Source organism: Phocoena phocoena, chromosome 16 (assembly GCF_963924675.1).
Source record: "Phocoena phocoena chromosome 16, mPhoPho1.1, whole genome shotgun sequence".
In the NCBI taxonomy this organism is placed as follows: domain Eukaryota; kingdom Metazoa; phylum Chordata; class Mammalia; order Artiodactyla; family Phocoenidae; genus Phocoena; species Phocoena phocoena.
In genome coordinates, this window is record NC_089234.1 from 54,001,847 (window position 1) to 54,023,759 (window position 21,913).

General features: G+C 53.0%; 1 protein-coding gene across 1 annotated transcript in view; it reads left to right on the forward strand.

The window, feature by feature from the left end:
• ZCCHC24 (zinc finger CCHC-type containing 24) overlaps positions 1-21,913 on the forward strand; it is a 59,491-nt gene that overhangs the window by 564 nt on the left and 37,014 nt on the right. The window contains exon 2 of the mRNA XM_065894532.1: positions 12,126-12,326. Within this exon, the coding sequence (XP_065750604.1) occupies positions 12,126-12,326 (201 nt within the window). The remainder of the gene's footprint in view (positions 1-12,125; positions 12,327-21,913) is intronic.

Here is a 21,913-nt window from a genome sequence, read left to right on the forward strand (position 1 = left end):
GCTCAGCTCTGCCAAACTCGCCGCCCGAAGTCCCCGGGGCGCCGGGAGCGCGTCACCTCCCAGCTGAGCCCGGCCCGGAGCTGCTCAGGCGCGGGCGGGGCCCTCCTGCCCTCTCTCCCAGCCCGGGGCGCCCTGCTCCAAGGGGACTGGGGGGGCCCGGCTGGGAGGGTGGGTTCCGGATTCTCTCCAGACAGCCGGGGCGCGGCCTGTGCAGGGAGCCCCTTCCAAGTGTCCTTCCCACGCCCAACCCCATCCCCCTCTCGGCCACCGCTGGCTGGGACGGAGAGTGTGGATTCTGCTCCGAGTTCCTCTGGAGGGGCCTAAAATCTTTTCTCCTCCGACTTTGGTGGTTCTCGATCCGAAGGGCACCCTGGAGAGCAGTGACTAGCCCGGAGAATTTTTCTTCTCTTCTCACACAGGGACCCCCAGATACATCCTCCAGCCGCTCGCCCTCCCCCAGCCACATAGGAAGTGGTTTTTGAGGGCCTGACCCCACAGACTGCGCTGTCCCCCGCCCTCCCAGCCTGGAAGGAAATGAAAGGGAAATCCTCTTGAGCTCTTGGGAGGGGGGCTAGATAGGGGGAGAGGTTCCAGCTGCCCAGTGCCTTCTCCAGAAACCTGGGCCGGCTGCTGTTGCAAAGTCTGCCTGTTGGGTGGATTCAGTTACAGAATCGGAGGGGCAGTGCATCTTCCCCCAGCTAGATAAATACACAGATTGCCAGGACCTCCCAGCCCCTTTGAGAGGTCTTCAGAGCCTTCCCGAATACCACCCTCTCTGGCTTCAGCTGGACTCCTCCCGGGCCCCACTCCCACTTACTCCTGCCTCATTTGGGAACTGCAGACACCCTTCTGTGGCCTTCACTCACTCTCCTTCTGGCAGCTCTCTCTGCAAAAGTGCAGGGGGAAGGGGCAGGGGAGAGGACACACATGAGGGGCACTTTCCTTCTAGACCTGGGCGCACCAATTAGTTTCGGGAGAGTCAGAATACTTGACAGTTTGTGGGAGAAGGCCTGTGTATACACCAGTGTGCTGGGGATGGAGGTGGGGAAGACAGAGGGTCGCCCTTTCTGGCCCCATAATGTGTTCCCCTCTGCCATTATTGACTAGGGGAGACATGGACATGTAAATCGCTGGCCTGAGGCCTAGAGATGGGCCAATGGCAGGCCAGCAGAGAGAAGGGCTGGTTGACCTGTGTTGGGCTAGTCAGGCATAGCTGGGGGAGATGAGTCTGGAAAGCACTATTTGGTGCCAGGCGAGAGCATTTGTATGCCAGAGCTCTTTGTAAACTGTAAAGCACTCTCTCCACGTGAGGAATTGTTCTTGGCTGGGAATCTTTCTTTCTTGTAAGAGACTTTGCCGCCTCTTCAGGGAATGGCTTCTGTGACCAGGGGCTTTGCAGGACGGTGCCTGGGTCTTGTCAGTTGTTTGTTCTCTTACCAAACATTTGTTGAGCTCTGTGTGGCCCCCTGGGGATTCTGCCAGAGTCTCGCGGGAGCCCCAGATTAGAAGACAGAGCCATGTGAAGGATGGGTGGTTTCATGGGGGTCCTGTGGGAGCCCAAAGGCAGGAGGGTGACCACGACTCACAGGTCAAGTGAGAGTCCCCTAATCAGCCTCTACTGGCTTCCCTCTGTTCCCACCCTATGGTGGCTTTGTTCCACCATGTGGCTCTCTGCTAAGATGGCCTGGGAGTTTGGGGCCATCAGGAGTCCCCTGTGAGGGTAGGCTGTTGTGCCTCCTCTTGGAAATTTCTGGCATCCAGGATCCCACCCAAGTCTCAGTGAGACCTGCCTTCTGTCACTTCGCTGCTGTTTACCTCGATGTCCTCATGAAGAGGCACATGCCTTTGCTGGGGCCACTGTAGAAGGAGCTGGTAAAGGTTATCTAGAGCAGTGGTGGAAGAAAGTCTCTCACGATCTGACTTTGGAGGAACCCTCATCTCTGTCTGGGCCTCAGTTTACCTATCTGTAAAATGTAGTCTCTGCTCTCCCCCAGGGTGATGTGTATGGGATTTGAGAGCTGTACAGGAGAGGATGTGCCTACAGACAGGCTGGGTTAGGGAGGTAAGAGGGGCTTCCTTGCAGGGGCTGGAGGGCTGGGCCTGTTGACTTCCGGAAGACTCTCTTGGCTTCAGACTCACTCGCTCTCACCCCCCACCCGCTTTGCCTCCTAAACCCTCTTGAAGCCCCAGCTGTGCTCCTGGGGACAGGCCTTTCCTGTGTCCAGGGCTTAGCTGGTGACCTAATATGGCTCCAGAATAGCAACTGGTTGAGAGAACAAGAAAAAATACCCCCCACCTGAATGCCACCAAGGGGCTTGTTGGGCAGGAAGCAAGTCGTGTGTGGGCTGGAGGGGACTCTACGAAGGGACCCAGGGGCCCAGGAGCGTCGCCATTCTGTGCAAAGCCTGGCAGGCCTGGTGGCAGTGCCTGCGGATGTGACTTGCATGCTGACCGCTGACCACAGCCTGTCTGCACCGGTCCCTGTGCCAAGGGCCCACCCCCTCCTGCACCACCCCAGGCTGCTCCCACCACAATAGCAAAACACCATGAATGCAGCTGGGCTTTGGGCGGGGGGAGGTGTGAGGACATGGGGGCACAGAAGCCCATTGTGCCCTGGAACCTCAGCTCTGGAAGCTGAAGATAAGCCAAGGGTTCTGAGTGGAACACTGGCCCTGGGAGCGGAGAGGGAGATGGCAGAGTTCATGGGCAAAGTGCAGGAGCAGACACCAGGATGCGACTTGGATGCTTGTGGGGACTCCTTGGCTTCTCAGTTTGTGGTAAGGCTGCCAGGCCAAAGCACACACAGGTACTCTGCACAGTTTTTTAAAAGGCCTCTGGGTCCAGAAACCGGGCCCTGTGAACCCCTGTTTCGACCCCTGATCTGTGGCAACAACTATATGTCTTTGGAGGGGAACTTGTGAGGCCCTTGGCTGAGCCCTTCCTGTCTCTCTCCAAGTATCCGAGGAAGCCAGATCTTAGAGGGAGTGGGGGGTGGGTGGCATGGGGGGGGGTCTTCCCTGCCAGGCTCTGTTTGGAATTTAAATTCACAGCAGTGTGGGGACTGTGGGACTCCACCTCCAGAAAAGTAGAGTTACCCCATGTTGAGCATTAGCTCTCAGAGGGATGCCGAGAGCCCCTCCCGGGTAGTCCCTCTACCCCCTCAAAGGAGATGTAGCTGTCCCACTCCAGGTCAGATGCTTAAGGCAACTGTTTTCTTTCCCTCTTCCTCCAAGGCCAGAAGTGGCTTGAAGATGTGGCCCTACTGTCAAGTGATACTTTGTGGAGGTTGGGGGAAGGGCTTTGGGGTCAGATACATTTGGGAAGCATAGCATACTGTCCTTCCCTTGGAAACACACCATGCTAACACAGTAAAGGCTCTGAGAAGTCCTGCAGTACAAAACCTGCTAACCTTTCTTCTTCAGCCCAACATTTTGCATACCTATTTGACTGGATTACATTTTTGGCACAGAACACACACCAGTGTTATGAACATCTCCAGGCTCAGAGAATGCTCTGTCAAAGCAGACCTCTTTCTTCAAACCGTAGGAGGCTCTTCCTGGAGCTATTAACCCAGTTGCCCTCCTGGGTCCCAGTACTATCTTCTGTAGCACTGAGGACACCCTCCTCTTTGCAGCTCTGGTCTCATTGGAGATTTGAGAACAGCAGCAAAGGTCTCGTGAGGCTTACCGGACAGGGCTTCAGGCTCCGGCACACACAGGGCTGTTAGAAGCCATAGAGGGGTGACCACAGTGTCCTGCTTTAAAAGGTTCCCAGGTATTAGGGACTGTGCTCTCCCCAGGTGCGGCAGAGCTGAGAGACTGCCTGGAAGTGTAGAACAAAGCCACATATCTGCTCGAGGGTGGGAGTTTGCCTCGCTGGGGCTGAGTGGGCTTCAGGAACTGAAATTTGTTCCCAGCAGCCTTTGTGGTCTGTGTGCGGTGGTGGGGGGCAGCCCCAGGGCCTGGGAGGAATGGCCATTCCAACCCAGCTGGGAGCTTGGGCGGATGCCCAGCTCCCTCTGGCCAGCCCTGGAAAGCTGAGCTCTGAGTCAGGCAAGGGGGACCATCGTTCGAGGGCCTGTTGGCTGAGGTGGTCTGACCCTCCCTCCATCAAATTAAGTTGACTGGGCGGGCCTAGACTCAGAGGGGAGACCACACCTCGTGGACCATCTGAGTCAGGTGGGAGGGAGGAAAGCAGGCAGCATTAGTAATAAGGAATTAGCAGCGGCCGAGAGCCAGGCACTGTCAGCACCAAGAGAAGGGCCCTGTGGAGAAGACGGGCCTTGAGTAGCATCTCTTACTCTTGGTGATGCTTTATCCTTGGCATCTTTTTCTTTGTGGCTCCCATTTTACAGAAGAGAGAACAGGCCTGGCAAGTCACCCAGCAAGACAGTGGCAGAGCTAGATCTAGCAATCTTCTCCATCCCAACTACAATCATCTCTGTGGCTCGTCCAGCTGGTGCAGTTGGCTTTCGCCTGGATCATTCACTGGACGCCAGTGCAGGGCAAGCAGTAACCAGGGTGTTCTGTCAAGCCTCAGTGTCTTGGATGTTTTGTCCCCGATCTCAAACCTTCTGAGGGTGATAGGCCTTGGTCATGGGTTCTGGGTTTCCTGTCATGTCCTTGCTCCAGGATGGGGCTCTGTGGGATGTGAGTCCAATGGTGGCCTGGCTTGGGAGAGGCAAAGGAGATGGACACTGAGCACTTCCTAGCACTCCTGTCTCACAGCATCCACTGTGTGCCACAAACCCATTGTGCAGATGGGGAAACTAAGGCTCTTCAAGAGGAGGAAGATAGAGTTAGGGACATCTCAGGATGCTTGGTCTGTCATATAAGTGTGTATGTGCACATGTGTATGTGTGTATGGTGGTGATGTATTATCTTTTTATTTATTTATTTGTTTATTTTTGGCTGTGTCAGGTCTTAGTTGCAGCATGCGGGATCTTTTTTTTTTTTTTTTTTTTTGCGGTACGCCGGTCTCTCACCGCTGCGGCCTCTCCCGTTGCGGAGCACAGGCCCGGACGCGCAGGCCCAATGGCCACGACTCACGGGCTCAGCCGCTCCGCGGCACGCGGGATCTTCCCGGACCGGGGCACAAACCCGTGTCCCCTGCATCGGCAGGCGGATTCCCAGCCACTGCGCCACCAGGGAAGCCCAGCACGCGGGATCTTTTGTTGCAGTGTGCGGGCTCTTCGTTGTGGCCCTCGGGCTTCTCTCTAGTTGTGGCGCACAGGCTTCTCTCTAGTCGTGGTGCGTGGGCTCAGTAGTTGTGGCATGTGTGGGCTTATTTGCCCTGTGGCATGCGGGATCTTAGTTCCCTGACTAGGGATCGAACCCGCGTCCCCTACCTTGGAAGGCAGATTCTTAACCACCGGACCACCAGGGAAGTCCCAGGTGTTGTATGATCTTTATTCTGTCCTTCTCTGGCCATACTGGTCCACTTGAGGTTTCTGAAAACACCAAGCACGCCCATCCCTCTAAGCTTTTGCACTTGCTGTTGCTACTGCTTCTAATGCTATTGACTGTCCCCGTATAACTGACAGATTCCAACTTACTTCTTCATGGCACCAGTGGATGTCTCTTCTCCGAAGGCTTTACCTGGCTGTCGTGGGGAGCACACCTCCCACCAGCTTCCGTGTCCCATGACAGATGAGTGGTACATCCTTCTGGTAAAGCATGTCTTAACAATCGGTATTTCTGTGAAATATGTGTCTGTCTCCATAGCTACATTTCAACACTCTGAGAATAGGAATCCTGTCTTTTTCCACTTCGTAATCACAGCATCCGATGCTTAGTCAGTGCCTGGGACAGACTAGGTGCTCAGTTAACATTCACTAGGTGGATGGGTGGATGGATGACTTGGACTCTCTCCTCCTCTTCCTTCCCCAGACTTGTGACTATTGTGAATGCTTTCCTAGTCTCTTAGCCTCTTGTTTTATCGCACAGAAGAAGTGTTTATGGATTGCTTGATAAATTTTAAAGAGCTGACTTGGGAATCATGAAACCCTATCCCTAGAGATAGGGTCCCAGCAGAAGCTTAGGTGTGCTAACAGCTCTTGGCCTTCTTTGGCTATGGACCTCTTTGAGAATCTGAAAGCAGCTCGAATTCCTCTCCTCAGTGCCATGCACATAGCACACAAGTGCATGCACACGCAGAACTCGCATTTGCATGTAGTTTCAAGGGGATCATGTCAACAGTGGATCCCAAATCCAGGCCCCCTACTGTAGAAGCTGCAAGCCTCAGTGGCACCCCAGGGTGGCTAAATCTTAGGGACCTCTAGTCCTCGAGGTCTTGGATCCATGCTTTCTGCTTTGATGTAGTGAATATATTCTAGAAGCGAGGGGCAGCCTGGTCCCCAGTGCTTATGCTGTAGCTGGGCAGCAGGCACATGGTTGTGAAACGTGAACACCTACCGAGTGAGTGGTGACCTGGGGGGAGCAGGAGGGACTGAGTGGGGATGGGGAGCCTCCCCTGTGTCTGTTCTGCTCTGTCCTGCTGCCACTGTGCTCCTGCATCCCCTGGTCCTTTCTCTCCCCATTTCTCTCTCCCAACTCCCCCTACCAAGAAGAGCACAGCTTGCTTATTTAAATCTGAATCTCCCATCAAGCTCTGGCTGTGTCCAGGGGATTGTGTTTTGTATGCCCTGGGTGAATGGGCCTCTAGGAGGCACTGGTGCCCTCGGGGCTCCGGAGTGGGGGGATTGCCACCTCTGTCACGGTCGACCCTGCCACCTTCTTGGCCCACAGGTCAGCTTTGGACCTTGGAAACAGGAGCAGAGCTGGGGTCTGACTGTGGCTAGGGAAACCCTCGGTCCAGGTGTGGCTTCACTCTCCCATCGGCCAGCTCCAGCCTTGACAATGGCTGTCTCCTTCTGTCCCTGAGCCCAGCCCACATCCGCCCCTGCTTGTGTGTATAGGATGTGTTTGTGTTTGACCCTGCGGGCCGGAGCCCCATTTAGACCCCAGCGGGTAGAAGAAGTGCAGGTCTCTTTGGAGAAGGGGTAGACTCATTTGTGAGATGAATGGTTTCTTGTCCCAAAGAGAGGAGTGTGGGTGTGTATGTGTGTGCATGTGTGTGTGCGTGTGTCTGTGTGTGTGTGTATGGGGGTGGCTTTTGGGGATAAGAAAGCATTTGTTCAGCTGATGAAAGAGCCCCCACAGAGCTGAGACTAGGACCAGAGAATTCCTCCTCCAGGGCCGTCTCAGGCCCAGGGGCAGCAGGACTCAGCATTTGCTTTGGACAGACCTCCTTGGACGCTGCCCACTGCCACTGCCATGACCTTCCCTGCCGGGCTGCTCCCGCCTTTGCCTGCTGTCCCTCTTCTTTTCTTGCACCCATCGCTTCTCCCTCTGGTCTGCTCTCGGAAGCTTCTGCCCACCTGTCCTAACTCCTGCCTCCCCCCTCCCACTGTGCCCTGTTTCTGTCCTGGGGGGGCGGCCAAGGGGGAGCACATCTTGTCAGGTTGAGTCAGCCCTGGAAATCTCCACTTGTGGATCCCAAACCCCTCAACAGAACCACCAACCCCGGGCCCCAAGCCCCTCAAGCAGCCCAGAGAAGCTGGTGTCTCATCTTGCCAGGGCTGAGGGGCTTCTGTGCCAAGGAGGATGGTCCACGCCAGGTGTTTTACTCTGGGTCCCCTTCCTGTAGGGGAAGCCAAGCCTTGGAGGCCATTCGGGGGCTGAAATACAACAGGCCAACAGATCTGGGTGTGACTCTCCTCTCAGCCACATGCTGGCTGTGTTTCCTTGGGCAAGTTACACAGCCTCGCTGAGCCTCAGTTTCCAGTTCTATAAAATAGGACCAGTAATGCCCATCCAGAGTGTTCTTGTCAGGGATGAGACTAAGAAAGGGAAGGGATCCAGTCAAGTATCTAACACAAGTAGGATGAGAATCAACTGTAGTATCTTCCCATCTAACTTTCTCCAACAGCCAAGCCAGAACCTTGGAGGAGTTCCAGCAATGGACAGGAATCTGATGCTTTGTTCCCCACATGTGGCATAAGGATCCCACGCTTCCTACTAGCTGCTGGGGTCGCTGACCCAGGGAGGAAGGAGGGGCGGTTTCTTCCCCCAGGCTGGTGATTTGGGCCCAGATAACCCAGAGCCACACACTGGTGGGGCTGCCCACAACCACTGCCCAGAGCAGCTACATCTGAGGTGAAATCACCCTCAGCCTTAGACCGTGGGAACTCAGAGACCCTGGCCTAAATCCTTCAAGGTGTTGGAGCATCCATACCCTCATCTGTCAAGTGGAGCTCCCTTCCCGCCTGTGATTATTGCACACAGGACAGTCATGGGCGTAGGGGACACCAGAAACAGTCTGGTCTCTGGGGCGACGGAGGGTTGCAGAATCTTTGCCTTGGGGGATGTCCAGCCTTGTGGAGAGATGAGGAGGTATCACCGTGTAAAGAGGTTAGAGAGAGACATCAGAGCCCCTTCAGGCAAGGGCAGGGGAGTCACAGGGTGGTCCCCACCCCAGCCTACAGCACAGGGCTGTGGCCGGGAGGTCAGGAGGCCCCTGGAGGGGGCTGGGGACTCTGTGGCCAGTGGGGCCTCAGTAGCACCTGAACCTGTGCTTTTCACACCGTCCCTTGGCGCCCAGGCCTGAGAAAGAAGAAGGGGTGGGTTCAAGGCCACACCACTAGAGTTAGAGCCGTGGCCAAGAGCCCGGTCCTGCAGGGGTTTGGACCCAGAGTGGGCATCCCAGGGGTGGACAGCAAGTGCAGCCCTGGAGGGAAAAGAGCGGTTGCTGGTGGGACAGTAAGGGGAGCAGCTTCGTTGTTGCAGAGTTAGGGGCTGACTGATGAAGGGGAGCCCTGCCCGGCCTTGTCCTCCAGCTACAGATGGCAGGACTTGGGAGAGGTGGTGACCTCGTGGATAAAGTGCCTTCTGTGGACCAGGCTCTGGGGGCATCTTTCAGTGCCTGGAATCTGGACCTTGAAGAAGCAGGCTGGCAGAGATCATCAAGTTTGCACTCCTCCCCTGGTCCATGTTACATTTTACACGTGGGAAACCCAAAAGGCCAGGGCCCCGGCTCCACAGACAGAGGGAGGGAGCTCTGTGTGTCCTGGCCTCTGCTCTGGCCAGTCCCCACAGGCCGTGGAAACGTCCGAGAGACCAACTTGCCTTTCACCTCCATGGCCCGAGCTCCTTGGAGCTTCGGAGAGGAAACAGCTTGCTGCCCCACCTGCCCGTCCAGCCGGCCGGCAAGCAGAACTCCTGGCCCTTAGGCCTGGCTGTGTGCTCTGGTCTGTGCCCCCGGGCCTCGCTGGGCCTCAGTTTCTCCATTGTAACTTGAGAGTGAGGTTGGGTCAGTTGACTGTTCCGCCTTTCGTCCTTTCGTGGTGTCGTCTTGAACGGTGGCGGGGGGGAGGGAGCTGGAGCGCCCGTGAGGCCCAGGCCGGAGCACACTGGTCGGCGATGAGGGGAGCTCTGGCCTCGCTTCTCTGACCCGCAGCTGCCTGTGTGACCCTCCTGAGGGGCAAAGCTGTGCCCCATCTGAGGCTATGGGGGGGATGTCAAGCTGCCGGGGAGAGGACAGCCTGCTCGGAGGCCTCTGGCTGCCCAGGGATACCCACGGGGCCACCGTGGGCAGGGTGTGTGGCCACAAGATGGGGGAGAGGTTTTTTCAGGGTGTAATTAGTTCTCTTCTGGCTCCCACCAAACTTCCCCTTCCTCTTGACAAGTTGCTGCTGAAACAGCCCTGATCCCTGTGGACTTGCTTCAATCTTACCCAGAAAAAATAAAAGAAAAGAGAAAAAAAATAAGAGGGTTGTTATTTGTGAAGTTGCATTTCCCAGCCGTGAGGGTGAGTCACACCCTTTGGAGCTTCAAGTTTCTTGTTTGGATGAACTTTTCTCTGGGAGGCTGGGGCGATACTGCCCTCCCCCAGACCAGTTCTGGTGGGGAGAGGTCGAGAGACAAGCTAAGGAGAGACCTTGATAGCTGGAAAGTCCAGGTGCTCCTAAGGCCAGGTAGGACTGGACAGGTTGTACCTGAGCTGCCCCAGGGGAGCTTTAAAATGCAGACTTGGGCTTCGGGGAGTTAGTGTTTAACAGGGACAGAGTTTCAGTTTGGAATAAAGAAAAATTTCTGGAGACGGGTTCTGGTGACGGTTGTGCGATAAAGTGTGCGAATGTACTTAGTGCCACTGAGCTGCAGACTTAAAAATTGTTAAAAGGGTAGGTTTTATGTAATGTATATTTTACTGCAGTGAAACAATGCAGTAGATTTTGGGTCCTCATTCCTAGGTGGCTGCTTTGGTAGGTCTGAGGTGGGGCCCAGAAAACTGTATTTGTTAAAAGTGTCCCAGGCCATTCCATACAAGGTTGGACACACTCATCTAATCTGTAGAATGGGCACAGTGGCTCATAGGGCTGTGGTGAGCGTCAGCTATCTTAACACGTGTAAAGTTTCCAGCACCAGGGACATTAAAGTGCTCAGTATATGTTACTATTATCATCTAATCCCACTTCCTTTGGGACCTTCCCCACATCCTTTAAGGTTGTCCAGTCTTGGCTCGCATACCTCCAGGGATGGGGGACCCTCTGCCTTTCAGGATGGACCATCTGGGGCTCTCTACGAGCTGGAGAGTTGCCCTGAGACTTGATGCAGGTTTGTGTGGGATCTTTCACAGTAGTCCTGGGCAGTGGTAGAGCAGAAATGGTCATTAGGACCCTTTGAGTTCAATGCCCAGTCACTGCAAACTGACTGTGTGTTGGGCCTGGCTGCCCTGGATGTGGTGTCTCTGTCTTTCCTTCCAGATCCCAGGCTGTGGTCTAAACCTACATGGGAGAGAACAGAGGCCCAGAGAGGGAAAGGGCTGGCCCAGGGTCACATAGCAGGGTGTCCAGGGAGCCAAGAAGAGTGAGGGCTGTGTCCTCTAGGGAGGAGTGCCAGATCCCCCCCAGAGGCGTACATGTGTGAGGGGTGGGATCTGTCCTGGTTGGACGAGGGGTGTCTGATCCCCTGGGGCCAGCTCTCAGCTCACCTCCCTGCCTTCCCACACTGAGGGGACACAGAAAGCACCGTCCCTACCCTGGGCTCCTTCTGCCCCATCTTTGTAAGGGAGCCTGAGGCAACTTCCTCTCTGTGGCTCTCCTCCCCTGTGAGCCTGGGGACCCCCAAGAACAAGGCTGTGTTGTCTCTCCAACAAGTCTCCCCCAGGTCTGTAGTTCACTGCTGGGGTTCTTGGGCACCTTAGCTGGGGCCAGGTGTGCCCAAGCCCCGTGCCCAGGTATGTCATCAGCCTCCTGGGGAAGCTGCCTCTTTCCAGCCTTGGCCTGGCCCCAGGAGAGGGGCCCACGGCCATTCCCTGCCAGCCTCACCGCAGGCCCCACCTTTGCTAAATTCCAGTGTGCCCGGCCGCCCAGAGCCCGTGACTCCTATAAATAGAAGCTGTATACACCAGGAGGGGGCCTGGGCCGCGTCTACTTTGAAGCCAGGCAAGACATCTGGTTCCTGTCAACTGGAGGTGGGAGAGGTGAGAGAGGTGGGCCACTTCCTCCCCGGGCTTCCAGAGAGCTGGCCGGGGCCGGGACGAGGGCTCCCCGGAACACAGTGTGCACAGGCCTGGGGCTGCAGGAGACCAGGCAAAATGCTGCACTTCAGTCTCCTCTTCTGTACTATGGAAACAATGCTGCGAGCTGATGTCTCAAGTCACCCCACAAGGACGTGGCAGAGCCCCGGCTCTAACAGGTTGCTTTGTGCCGTACGTCTTACCCCTGGCAGTGTGTAGAGAGCTATGATCATTGTCATCACCATCCCCATATACTGAGTGCTTCCTCAGGGCCCGGCAGGAAATAAAGGGCTTTACACTCTTGGCCTCATGTTAGCCTCATAGAAACCCTTGGAGGTAGCGATCGTTATTCCCATTTACCGGATGGGGCCACTGAGGCCCCGAGTGGCTAACTGGCTTGTCCTTGGATGCGCAACTAGAGGTAGGACTTGAATGCAGCCTCCAGGAAGCTGGAGCCCTCAGGCGGCTGAAGGGTCACTATGAATTGGTGTGTGTGCGTGTGCGTGTGCGTGTGCGTGTGTGTGTACGGGCCTGTGGAGGTTCCCAGGAGGCCACAGCGCCGTAAGTGGCCAGGCCTCCAGAGCCCTCACGGCCTCTGTCCCCTGCAGGCGCTGAGCAGCAGCGTGTACAAGAGCGCCTCGCCCTACGGCTCCCTCAACAACATCGCCGACGGCCTCAGCTCCCTCACCGAGCACTTCTCCGAGCTGACCCTCACCTCTGAGACCCGCAAGCCCAGCAAGCGGCCCCCGCCCAACTACCTGTGCCACCTGTGCTTCAACAAAGGACACTACATCAAGGACTGCCCCCAGGTAAGGCAGCCCGGCCCCGGTGGGGCTCAGGGCCCCTGCTGACCTGTGGGCCCTGTGTCCCCCCAGGGCCCCTTCAGCGAGCGCCTGGCCCCGTGGCTGCTGGTCGCCACCTTTTTGTCCCCTCTGGTTTTTCTGAGGCAGGCTGGCTGGTATGGACGGGACAGAGCCCCCAGCTTGGTGCTGCACTGGCCGGTCAGCAATCTGGGTGGGGGACCCCAGAATGAGGTTCTGGGCCTTCGAGTCCCCCCAGTCATCCTGCCGAGGTGGGTCCTGTTACCGTGGGGCAGGAGGGGGCCAGCAGCATCTTCACAGCTCTCCCGAGAGCCCGCCGCCTCCCGCTCACAGGGAAGGAATGTGGGCTCTGGGCCAGGGATCCAGATGTGCGCCCCCCTCCCCCAGGCCCCCGCCTCTGCCTCCTCTGCAGCCTGCTCCCGTGAGGGGGAGGGGGCACCCTGCCCGAGCCCTGTGTCCCCGGGATAGGTCTAGGTGAAGGCCTCGGGCACCGTGGGCTGGGTGTCGCTCCCTTGGGGTGGGAAGGGGGTTGGGAGACCGAGGCTTCAGGAGCAGCCCCGTCTCTCACCCGGTGCTTTGCCACGACAGGGTGGGGGTCCGGGGGGCAGACCCCACTCACCAGGCGACCCTGACTCTCTGACCGACATGGCTTTGGAATCCTGGGGAGAGAGAGGTTAAGAGTTGTGTTAAACACCATACGAGATTATCAGTGATTTTTTTCTCCCTATTGTTTTTTCATACTTTCCACTGTTTTTAGAACGTGGTACTACTTTTATTTTGTACGTGTAATGGAAATGGAATCCTGGAAACTCAGAAAATCCGTGTAGTCTTGCCCTCCAGATGTTGGCAGCCGAGGGTGTGGCTGGGCAGGGCTGGGTCCCTCCAGGACCGGCGGGAGGTTGAGGTGCGATTGCCAATCACCGCTCTTCTCAGAAATGACCGTGCCATGCCTCAGGTCCTGGCTGCTTCAAGTACGGCCGGCCACAGCTGCATCAGTATCACCCCAGGGCTTGTTAGAAATGCAGAATCTCAGGCCCAGCCCAGAACTGTGTTCTAGTAAGATCCCCGGTGATTCAGCCGGTGACCTCAGCCCTCCCCCCAAGCCCTGGCCAAGAGAGGCCCACCCACGCCAGACCCACTGATGGGCTGCCCTCCAGATCCGCACTCCCCTGTGCCCTGTCTACCCTCAGTGTACAGAGTAAGCAAGGGGCCCTTTGCATGAGGAGATCCTGGCAGAGGGTGAGGATCTGGTTGGCGCTCAGAGATGTGCCCATGGCCCACCCAGTGAGCCTTCCCCAGCTGAGCCGCCAGCACAGGGGTTGTCAGCTCTCAGGCACTCTGCCTACAGGGCACAGCAGAACTCCACCAGGTTTAAGGAGGAGACAGGCAGTGTGCTAAGTGCTCTCCAAGCATTTCATTCAGCGCTCACTTCTGCCTGGTGTGCTAAGTGCTTTTAATAGCCTCCTGTTGCGGGATGCTTTGTGTGAGTGAAGGTCTCACACTGGACCATCAAGCCAGTCAGTGGAGGAGTGGAGATTTCAACCCCACAGGCAGGTGACGCTCAGACATAAGCAGGGGCTCTCAGGGGCTCTGAGGAGGTGTGCTCATGCTGGGCAGACAGCCTGGGAAAGCTTCCAGGAGGAGAGGGGCTTGAGTGGGGCTGGCAGGTTGATGGGACAAGGGTGACCAGTATCCAAAGGCAACAGGTGATGAGTCAGAGGTGTAGGGATGGCGAAGGTGTGTGTGTATTTGCGCACGCACTGTGCTCTCCCAGACGGGGCCAGAGCTCTTCCCAATGTGAGGGGTAGGAGGGTCCCTCTCCTAGGTGCCTCTCACTTTCTAGCACTGTGCCAACCACGGTCCTTCCTTTATATGGGTTACACAGTGTGTTCGCTTATCTTGTGCAGGGCTCTTAACCGTGTGGCCGAAGTAGGAGTAATACCCCATTTTACAGTTGGAGAAACAGAGCCTCAGAAAGGTGACGTGCTGAGGAGAGGGCAGAGCCCTGGTCCTGGGGCCTCTGTGCTCTTTGTTTCCTTGAGCATCCACACAGCTCCACGCTGAGACTTCCATGGCCTGTGGAGCTTGTTTCTCCCTTGAGTTGGTAGAGCCCCTCTTCTGGCCTCATCTCAGACTTGATTCTATCCGGGATTCCTGCAGACCCAAGGATCTCCCTTCACTCTCCATGAGGGTCACCATCCGTAAAACGAGGCTAGTGAGAACACTAACACAGGAGACTGCTGTGAGGACTCAATGAAGTAATGCATGGAAAGCGCTTAGCACAATGCCTGGCACACAGGAAGCCCTCAGTAACTGTTGGCCAGCATTATTTTATCTCCCTTGCATCACAATGCAGAGTGCACATACTTAGGTAAGTATTTTAGCAGAGGCTGGAATATGACCACAGGCCCCAGGGGCATGTGCTGGGCTCGATTCATCTCTGCCAGCCCAGGTACCATACAGTACGGCAGGTGCTTAGTACAAGTCTTCCGGAATGAAGGAGCAGGTGGAAATCTGTGTTTCAAATGAACTATTAGGTAAGAGCTCAGCATTTATAACATTTAAAAGTGAAATGCTTATTTTTGGTAACAGCTTTAATGAGTTATAATTCAACCATTTACAATATACAAGTTGATGACTCTTCGCATATTCACACAGCCGTGCGACCGTCACCACAATCAATTAAAGAGCATTTTTGTCACCTCAAAAAGAAACCTCATACTCTTTAGCGATCACCCTCTGAACCCCCGTCTCCTAACATCCACTAATCTACTTTCAGTCTCTGTAGATTTCCCTATTCTGGACAATTCATATAAATAGATCCATATAATATGTGGTCTTTTGTCACCGGATTCTTTCACTTAGCATATTGTTTTCAAGGTTCATCCATGTAATAACATCTATCAGTTCCATGATTCGGGAAGTATTCCATCCTGTTTTATTTTCTGGAAGAGTTTGTGGAGAATTAATATAAATTCTTCTTTAAATGGTTGGTGGAATTCACCTGTGAAGCCATCTGAGCTTGGGCTTTCTTTTGTGAGTAGATGTTTTTTATTACTAATTGAATCTCTTTATTTGTTATGGGTCTATTCTGATTTTCTATTTCTTCTTGTGTCAGTTTCTGTAGACTGTGTATTTCTAGAGTTTGTCCATTTCATCTAAATTATCTAATTTATTGGCATACAGTTTTCATCATATTCCCTTATAATCCTTTTCATTTTGTTTTATAATGTCCCCCTCTTTCACTTCTGATTCTTATAATTTGAGCCTTCTCTCTTTTTTCTATTGGTCATTCTAGCTAAAGGTTTGTCAACTTTGTTGAACTTTTTAAAGAAGCAACTTTTGGTTTAGTGGATTTCCTCTATTGTTTTTCTATTCTTATTTCCTTACTTTCTACTCTAACCTTTTGAAAAATTGTGGCAATATACATATAACATAAAATTTACTATTTTAACCATGTTTCAATGTACACAGTTCAGTGGCATTAAGTACACTCACATTGTTGTGCAACCGTCCCCATCGTCCGTCCCCAGGACTCTTTTTAGATTGCAAAACTGAAACTCTGTACCCATTAAGCAATAATTCCCTCCCCTTCCCTCCCCCAACCCCTGGCAACTGTTATTATACTTTCTGTCTCTAAGAATTTCACTACTCTAGGTCCCTCGTATAAATGGAATCATACAGTATTTATCCTTTTGTGACTGGCTCATTTCACTTAGCATAATGTCCTCAAGGTTCACTCATGTTATAGCATGTGTCAGAATTTCCTTCCTTGTTGAAGGCTAAATAATATTCCATTGTGTGTGTGTATCTGTGTGTCTGTGTGTATGCCTCATTTTGTTTATCCATTTATTCATCAATGGACAACTGGATTGTTTCTACCTTTTGGCTATTGTGAATAATGCCGCTATGAACATGGGTGTTCAAATATCTCTTTGAGTCCTGCTTTCAATTCTTCACTCTAATCTTTATTATTTCCTTTCTTTAGCTTGCTTTATGTTTAGTTTGCTCTTCTTTTTCTAGCTTCTTGAGGTGGAAGGTTAGGACACTGATTGTACATCATTTTTTTTTAAATTAAATGTGGGTGTTTAGCTATAAATTTTCCTCTGATCTGCATCCCATAAGTTTGGTATGTTGTATTTTCATTTTCATTTATCACAGGGCATTTCTCCATTTTTTTTTTTGCGGTACGCGGGCCTCTCACTGTTGCGGCCTCTCCCGTTGCGGAGCACAGGCTCCGGACGCGCAGGCTCAGTGGCCATGGCTCACGGGCCCAGCCGCTCCGCGGCATGTGGGATCTTCCCGGACCGGGGCACGAACCCGTGTCCCCTGCATTGGCAGGCGGACTCTCAACCACTGCGCCACCAGGGAAGCCCTCTCCATTTTTAAAAGCTATTTCCTTAATGGTTGCTCCAGGGCTTATCTTATACCTCTTAACTCATCAGAATGTGCCTTAGCTTTATACTGACTTAACTCCAGTGAGAAATGTTACTTAACTACAATACAGAAATGTAACTCCTTTGTAGCTCTATACTTCTTTCCTTGTTCTTGTGGCATTATTGTTTACATATTACATCTATGTATGTTACAAATTCAACAATACTTGTTATAATTATTACTTTAGTTAACTTTATGTGTTTTAGAGAAGCTGGGAGAAGAAATGAGAGCAATTATATATCCATAGCTTATGTCAGATTAGCCTTCTTATTTCCCATTTCCAATTCTTATCATTTGTTCCTGCGGATTCAAGTTAACACTTGGTGCTCTTTCCTTAGCCCAAGACAGATTTTCTCCCACCCACCTCCTTTGTGCTATTATTGGCAAATATACTACATTTCTATGTTACAGGACAAATAAGACAATTATATACATATTGTTTTATAAATTGCTTTTTTTTTTTTTTTTTTTTTTTTGCGGTACGCGGGCCTCTCACTGCTGTGGCCTCTCCCGCTGCGGAGCACAGGCTCCGGACGCGCAGGCTCAGCGGCCAGGGCTCACGGGCCCAGCCGCTCCGCGGCATGTGGGATCCTCCCGGACGGGGGCACGAACCCGTGTCCCCTGCATCAGCAGGCGGACTCTCAACCACTGCGCCACCAGGGAAGCCCTATAAATTGCTTTTTGAATCAGCTAAGAGAAGAAAAGAAATCTGCACTTATACTGTCTTTTACATAACCACCTTATCAGTGCTCCTTGCTTTTTTCATGTGTATTTACATTTCTCTCTGAGGTCCCTTACTTTCAGCCTGAAGAAGTTCCTTTAGTATTTCTTGAAAGATTGGTGTGCTAGCGGTGAATTCTCTGTTTTTGTTTATTTACCTGAGAATGTCTTTGTCTCACTTTCATTTTTTAAAGGTTTCTTTGTTGGGTATAAAATTCTTGGCTGACAGATATTTTTAAATTTGAGCACATTAAATATGTTATCCCACTGCCCTCTGTCCTCCATTGTTTCTGATGAGAAGCCAGTTAATATTATTGGAAATCCATCGTAGATGACATGCCATTTTTCTCTTGCTGCTTTCAAGATTTTCTCCTTGTTTTAGCTTTCAGCAGTTTTACTATGATGTGTCCATTTTTGGATCTCTTCATCTTTATCATTCTTGGTGTCTGTTCAGCTGATTGGATGCGTTGATTAAAATTTTAAATCAGATTTGGGAAGTTTTCAGCCATTATTTCTTTGAATAACTTTTCTACTCCTCTCTCTCCTCTCCTTTTTGTGGAATGACTTTTAAATGGTCTGATGCTTTTAACATCTTAAATGGTCTAACTGGGGGTGGAATGTGCAGAACACTAGGCCAGCCCTGCCTGGGTCCTGAAGCTGCCCATGGAGCCCCAGGCTCTGAAGAAGGTAGCAGTGAAAATGTGGTTAAAGCATTCACTGCCGACAGCCTGGGTAGTGGGATACAGGAACCAGAAGTTGGTAACCTGTTAATTGATTCTTTTCCGACCTTAAGGGTGGGGAGAGGTGTCCAGAGTTCAGCTCTTCAGAGTGATGAGCCTTCTCATTGGTACCAGGTGCAGTGCAAGGGGATTGGGCACTACAGGAAGAGGGGTAGCCCCAAAAGCAGAGGCAGAAAGTGCTGGAGACAAGTTCCCAGTGTTGGTGAGGCTGTGCCTGGGCCAGGGTCTTTCTCCAACCAATGTCAGCACTGGCCCAAGAAGACTGGGACACAAGAATGTCTACCATTCAGCTCTTGACAAATCTGTCCCTGTTGCTGTCCCCACACAGTGTGCCAGGTGTCAATTCAAGGGTAGCAATAATATGAACAACAATGATAGTAGTCTCTCAGCGCTGAGTTTACCACTGAGCTTGGCGTGTAATACGCATTAGCTCATTTAATTGTCTCAAAAACTCTATCAGGTCAATTGCCAGATGATAAAACCGAGGCCCAGAGAAGTTGGGTGGCTTGCCTAAGGTCACACAGCTAATGAACAACAAAGCTGGAATCGGAACTCAGGCCTTCCTGATTCCAGAGCCCATGCTTTTTAAATTAGATTCTACCATCAGCTTTAGCGTCCAGACTTTGATCTCCACCATCATTCTCAGAAAGGGTTCTTTAGAAAATGGGTTGCTGGAAATAAAGAGGGACAAAGACAATGTGGGCAAAAGCCATATCAGGCCTGGTCTGGCCAAGTCATTGTGTCTTGTTAGAGTCGACCGCTGGTCCAGCCCCAGGGTTTCTGTTGCCCCAGGGCAGTCAAGGAGGCCACGGGTGGCTGAGGCTGCCAGCTCTGGTGACTGCAGAAATCCCAGGTGGCTGTAGGGACGTCATGGGTGCTCTCTGTTAGGCCTGCCTGCAGTGTCACCTGTGTGTCTCATGTTGGCTTCTGCACACCGATGTGGCAGGACCTGTTCCGCGTCAGCCGCGCTTGCCTGCATGGGTATGTGTGTTTGTGGTGGGACCTTGGCTCACTGCCACATCCGTGCCCAGCGCACGCAGTCTACCAGGACAGAGCTGGGCCCAGCACTCAGTACAATTGCCCAGCCTCTCCTGAGCTCCTACTGTGTGTCAGGCCTGTGCTGGATAAAGCTCTACCTTCGTCCTCAGTGGAACAGAGTGGACAACAGAAACGGTGTTGACCATTTAGGGTGACCAGGGCTGCGGTTAAGGTTTGCAGTGAGATACCAGCTCTACCTGGGGGTTCATGGGAGACCTCAGAGAGGAGGCGTCTGAGTCTGGAGCAGGGAAGGTTTCCAAGGAAGCGTGTAAATAGTGGGAATTTGCCTTCCGGGAACCCCGAGCCCTTGGCAAAGGCTAGCGCTCTGGGTGCCTGAGGGGAGGGGTGGGAGAGGTGGCTGCAGCAGGTGGTGAAAGACCTGTGTGCCAGGCTGCACAAACCTGGACTTTATCTGGAGGGCAAGAAGAAGCCATCCAAGGCTTTTAGGTGACATGCTCAGATTGGCATTTTGAAAGATCATACTGGTGGCAGTTGGGAGGCCCGGCTGGAAGAGGCAAGAGTGCAGACGAAACCAGTCTAGGAACGTGGATAGATGGTAAGACCAGATATAAGACAAGGGCAAGCAGAGGTTGGAGGTGAAGGGACGAATTCCAGACATGAAGAGAAAGTAGCATCTGTGGGGCATGGTGACCAGGCAGGTGAGGGGGAGAGGGGTAAAGTGTCAGGGAGGGCCACCAGATCGCTGAAGTGGCCACCTGGGCCAGTGGGGTGCCACTACCTGGTATAAAAATACACCTGCCTGAGAAGATAGACTCCTCTTCATCTAATCATTCAGCAAACATTTATTGAACACTACCGTGTGCCAAGCACGTAGTAGGCACTTGAGGATGCCACTGTGAACAGACCGGGAAAGCTTCCCACTCTCTTGGAGCTTATGTTCCAGTGGGCGAAGTCAGACGATAAGCACAAATCAGTAAGAAAAGAAGGAGCTATGGCATGGCAAGGAGTGCTCTGCCGAATATGAGTGCTTTGACCTAGAGTGCCAGGCCGACTTCTCTGGGAGAGACAGCAGGCACGCTGAGGGCCCACTGTTCTTTCAGGGCCCACAAAAATGTTGTGATTTTCATTTATTTTAAAACCAGAAGAAAAAAATGAAAGTAATAATAATGAGTATATAATAATGAATCCAGCCTGGCTAATATTTATTTTTATACCAACACAGTCATAAAATAGAATTTTTAATCACTTTTTATGGAGGAGGGGGCCCACAAGTGTCTTAATGTGGCCTTGAAGAGTGTCTGGGCCTGCTTTGGGTCAGGTGACCATTGCAGGCCTCTCTGATGGATGATAGAATGTGAAAACCCCACATACTACCTTTCTCTGAAGCTCAGACAGGGTTGAGGGTCCATATGACAACAGTAAGGACCCTGATGTTAGTGAAGGGACATCTTGTTAAGGTCAAAGGAAACAGCTTCAAGTTTATAACCCCAAAACCAGAGTTCAGGTTCCAGCTCTACTATTTACCAGCTGTGCAACCTTGGATAAGTCACTTAACCTCTCTGGGCCACCATTCCTCATCTCCAAAACATGTCTGCTATTTGGGGCCAGTGCAGGGCTCCCTGCCTTGATGGCCCACTCAGTATCCCTTTAGGGATGGAGACTGGGGTACGGATGGGGAACACTTTCCCTAAGCCCTTTGTCACCCTTCATGGTGCTCAGGCCCAGCCACACCCAGCTGGCAGCCATCCATCAGGCGCTGAGCTGGGAGCAGGAATTCTCTAAGCCCTCAGCCTCCACCACTCCCAAGATATTCTTGGGGGGCTGGTTGCCCCTTTGAGGGAGGTCTGAGGGGTGTCATCACCTGTGTCTCCTGTGTCCAGCTAAGGACCGGGCACTGTGAGGGGTCTGGGGAAGGTCTGAGCCCAGGGGAGCTGCCATTCCTGAGTCAGCATGCCCAGGGCTGCTAATGAAATCCAGATGTCAGACAGAAAACAATCATCGCCCCCACCCATCTGGCAGCTCGGGTTTCTTGGAGATTGCAAAAGAAGAAGAAAAATAGAGCAGTGAGAGAATCCAATCCTAGAACAGCTGAAACCTTAGAGGTGGGATGTGAATAGTTTCAGGGTCTTGCTGGGGGAGGGGCAGGAGGCAGGGGGAAAGTGAAGGCTGGCCCAGGTCCCCCCCACACCCACCCCGTCCCCATCCCAGTCTCTGCAGCCCCTGGACCCCAGCTCTTGCACCTCTACCCAGGCCAGAGCAGGCTGGTCCCTGTGGGGTGTCCAAAGGAGGCAGGGAAGGCCATGGCCCTCAGCCCATGTCTGGCCTCTGCCTGGGGTTTCCAACCCCTTGTTGTGGCTCTGACCTCCCTGCAGGCCTGGGTTTCCTATGGGGCCACAGTGGCTGAGCCTGGGGAGGGGACAGGCAGAGAGGGACTGAGGGTATGCAGGATTTCCTGTGCAGAACCTCTGGGCAGGGACCATTGATTAGTTCAAAGACATCCATATACTGATGGGGAAACCGAGATTTTCTCACGGCTCTGGCCAGGACTACAAGTTATGAAAGATTAATAGTGGGAGGAAGGGAAGGAGAAAGGGAAAAGAAAGGAAGAAAGGAAGGGTGGGAGGGGGAGAGAAGGAAGGAGGGGAGGACGAACAGTGTCATTTTACGATTCCAGTGAGG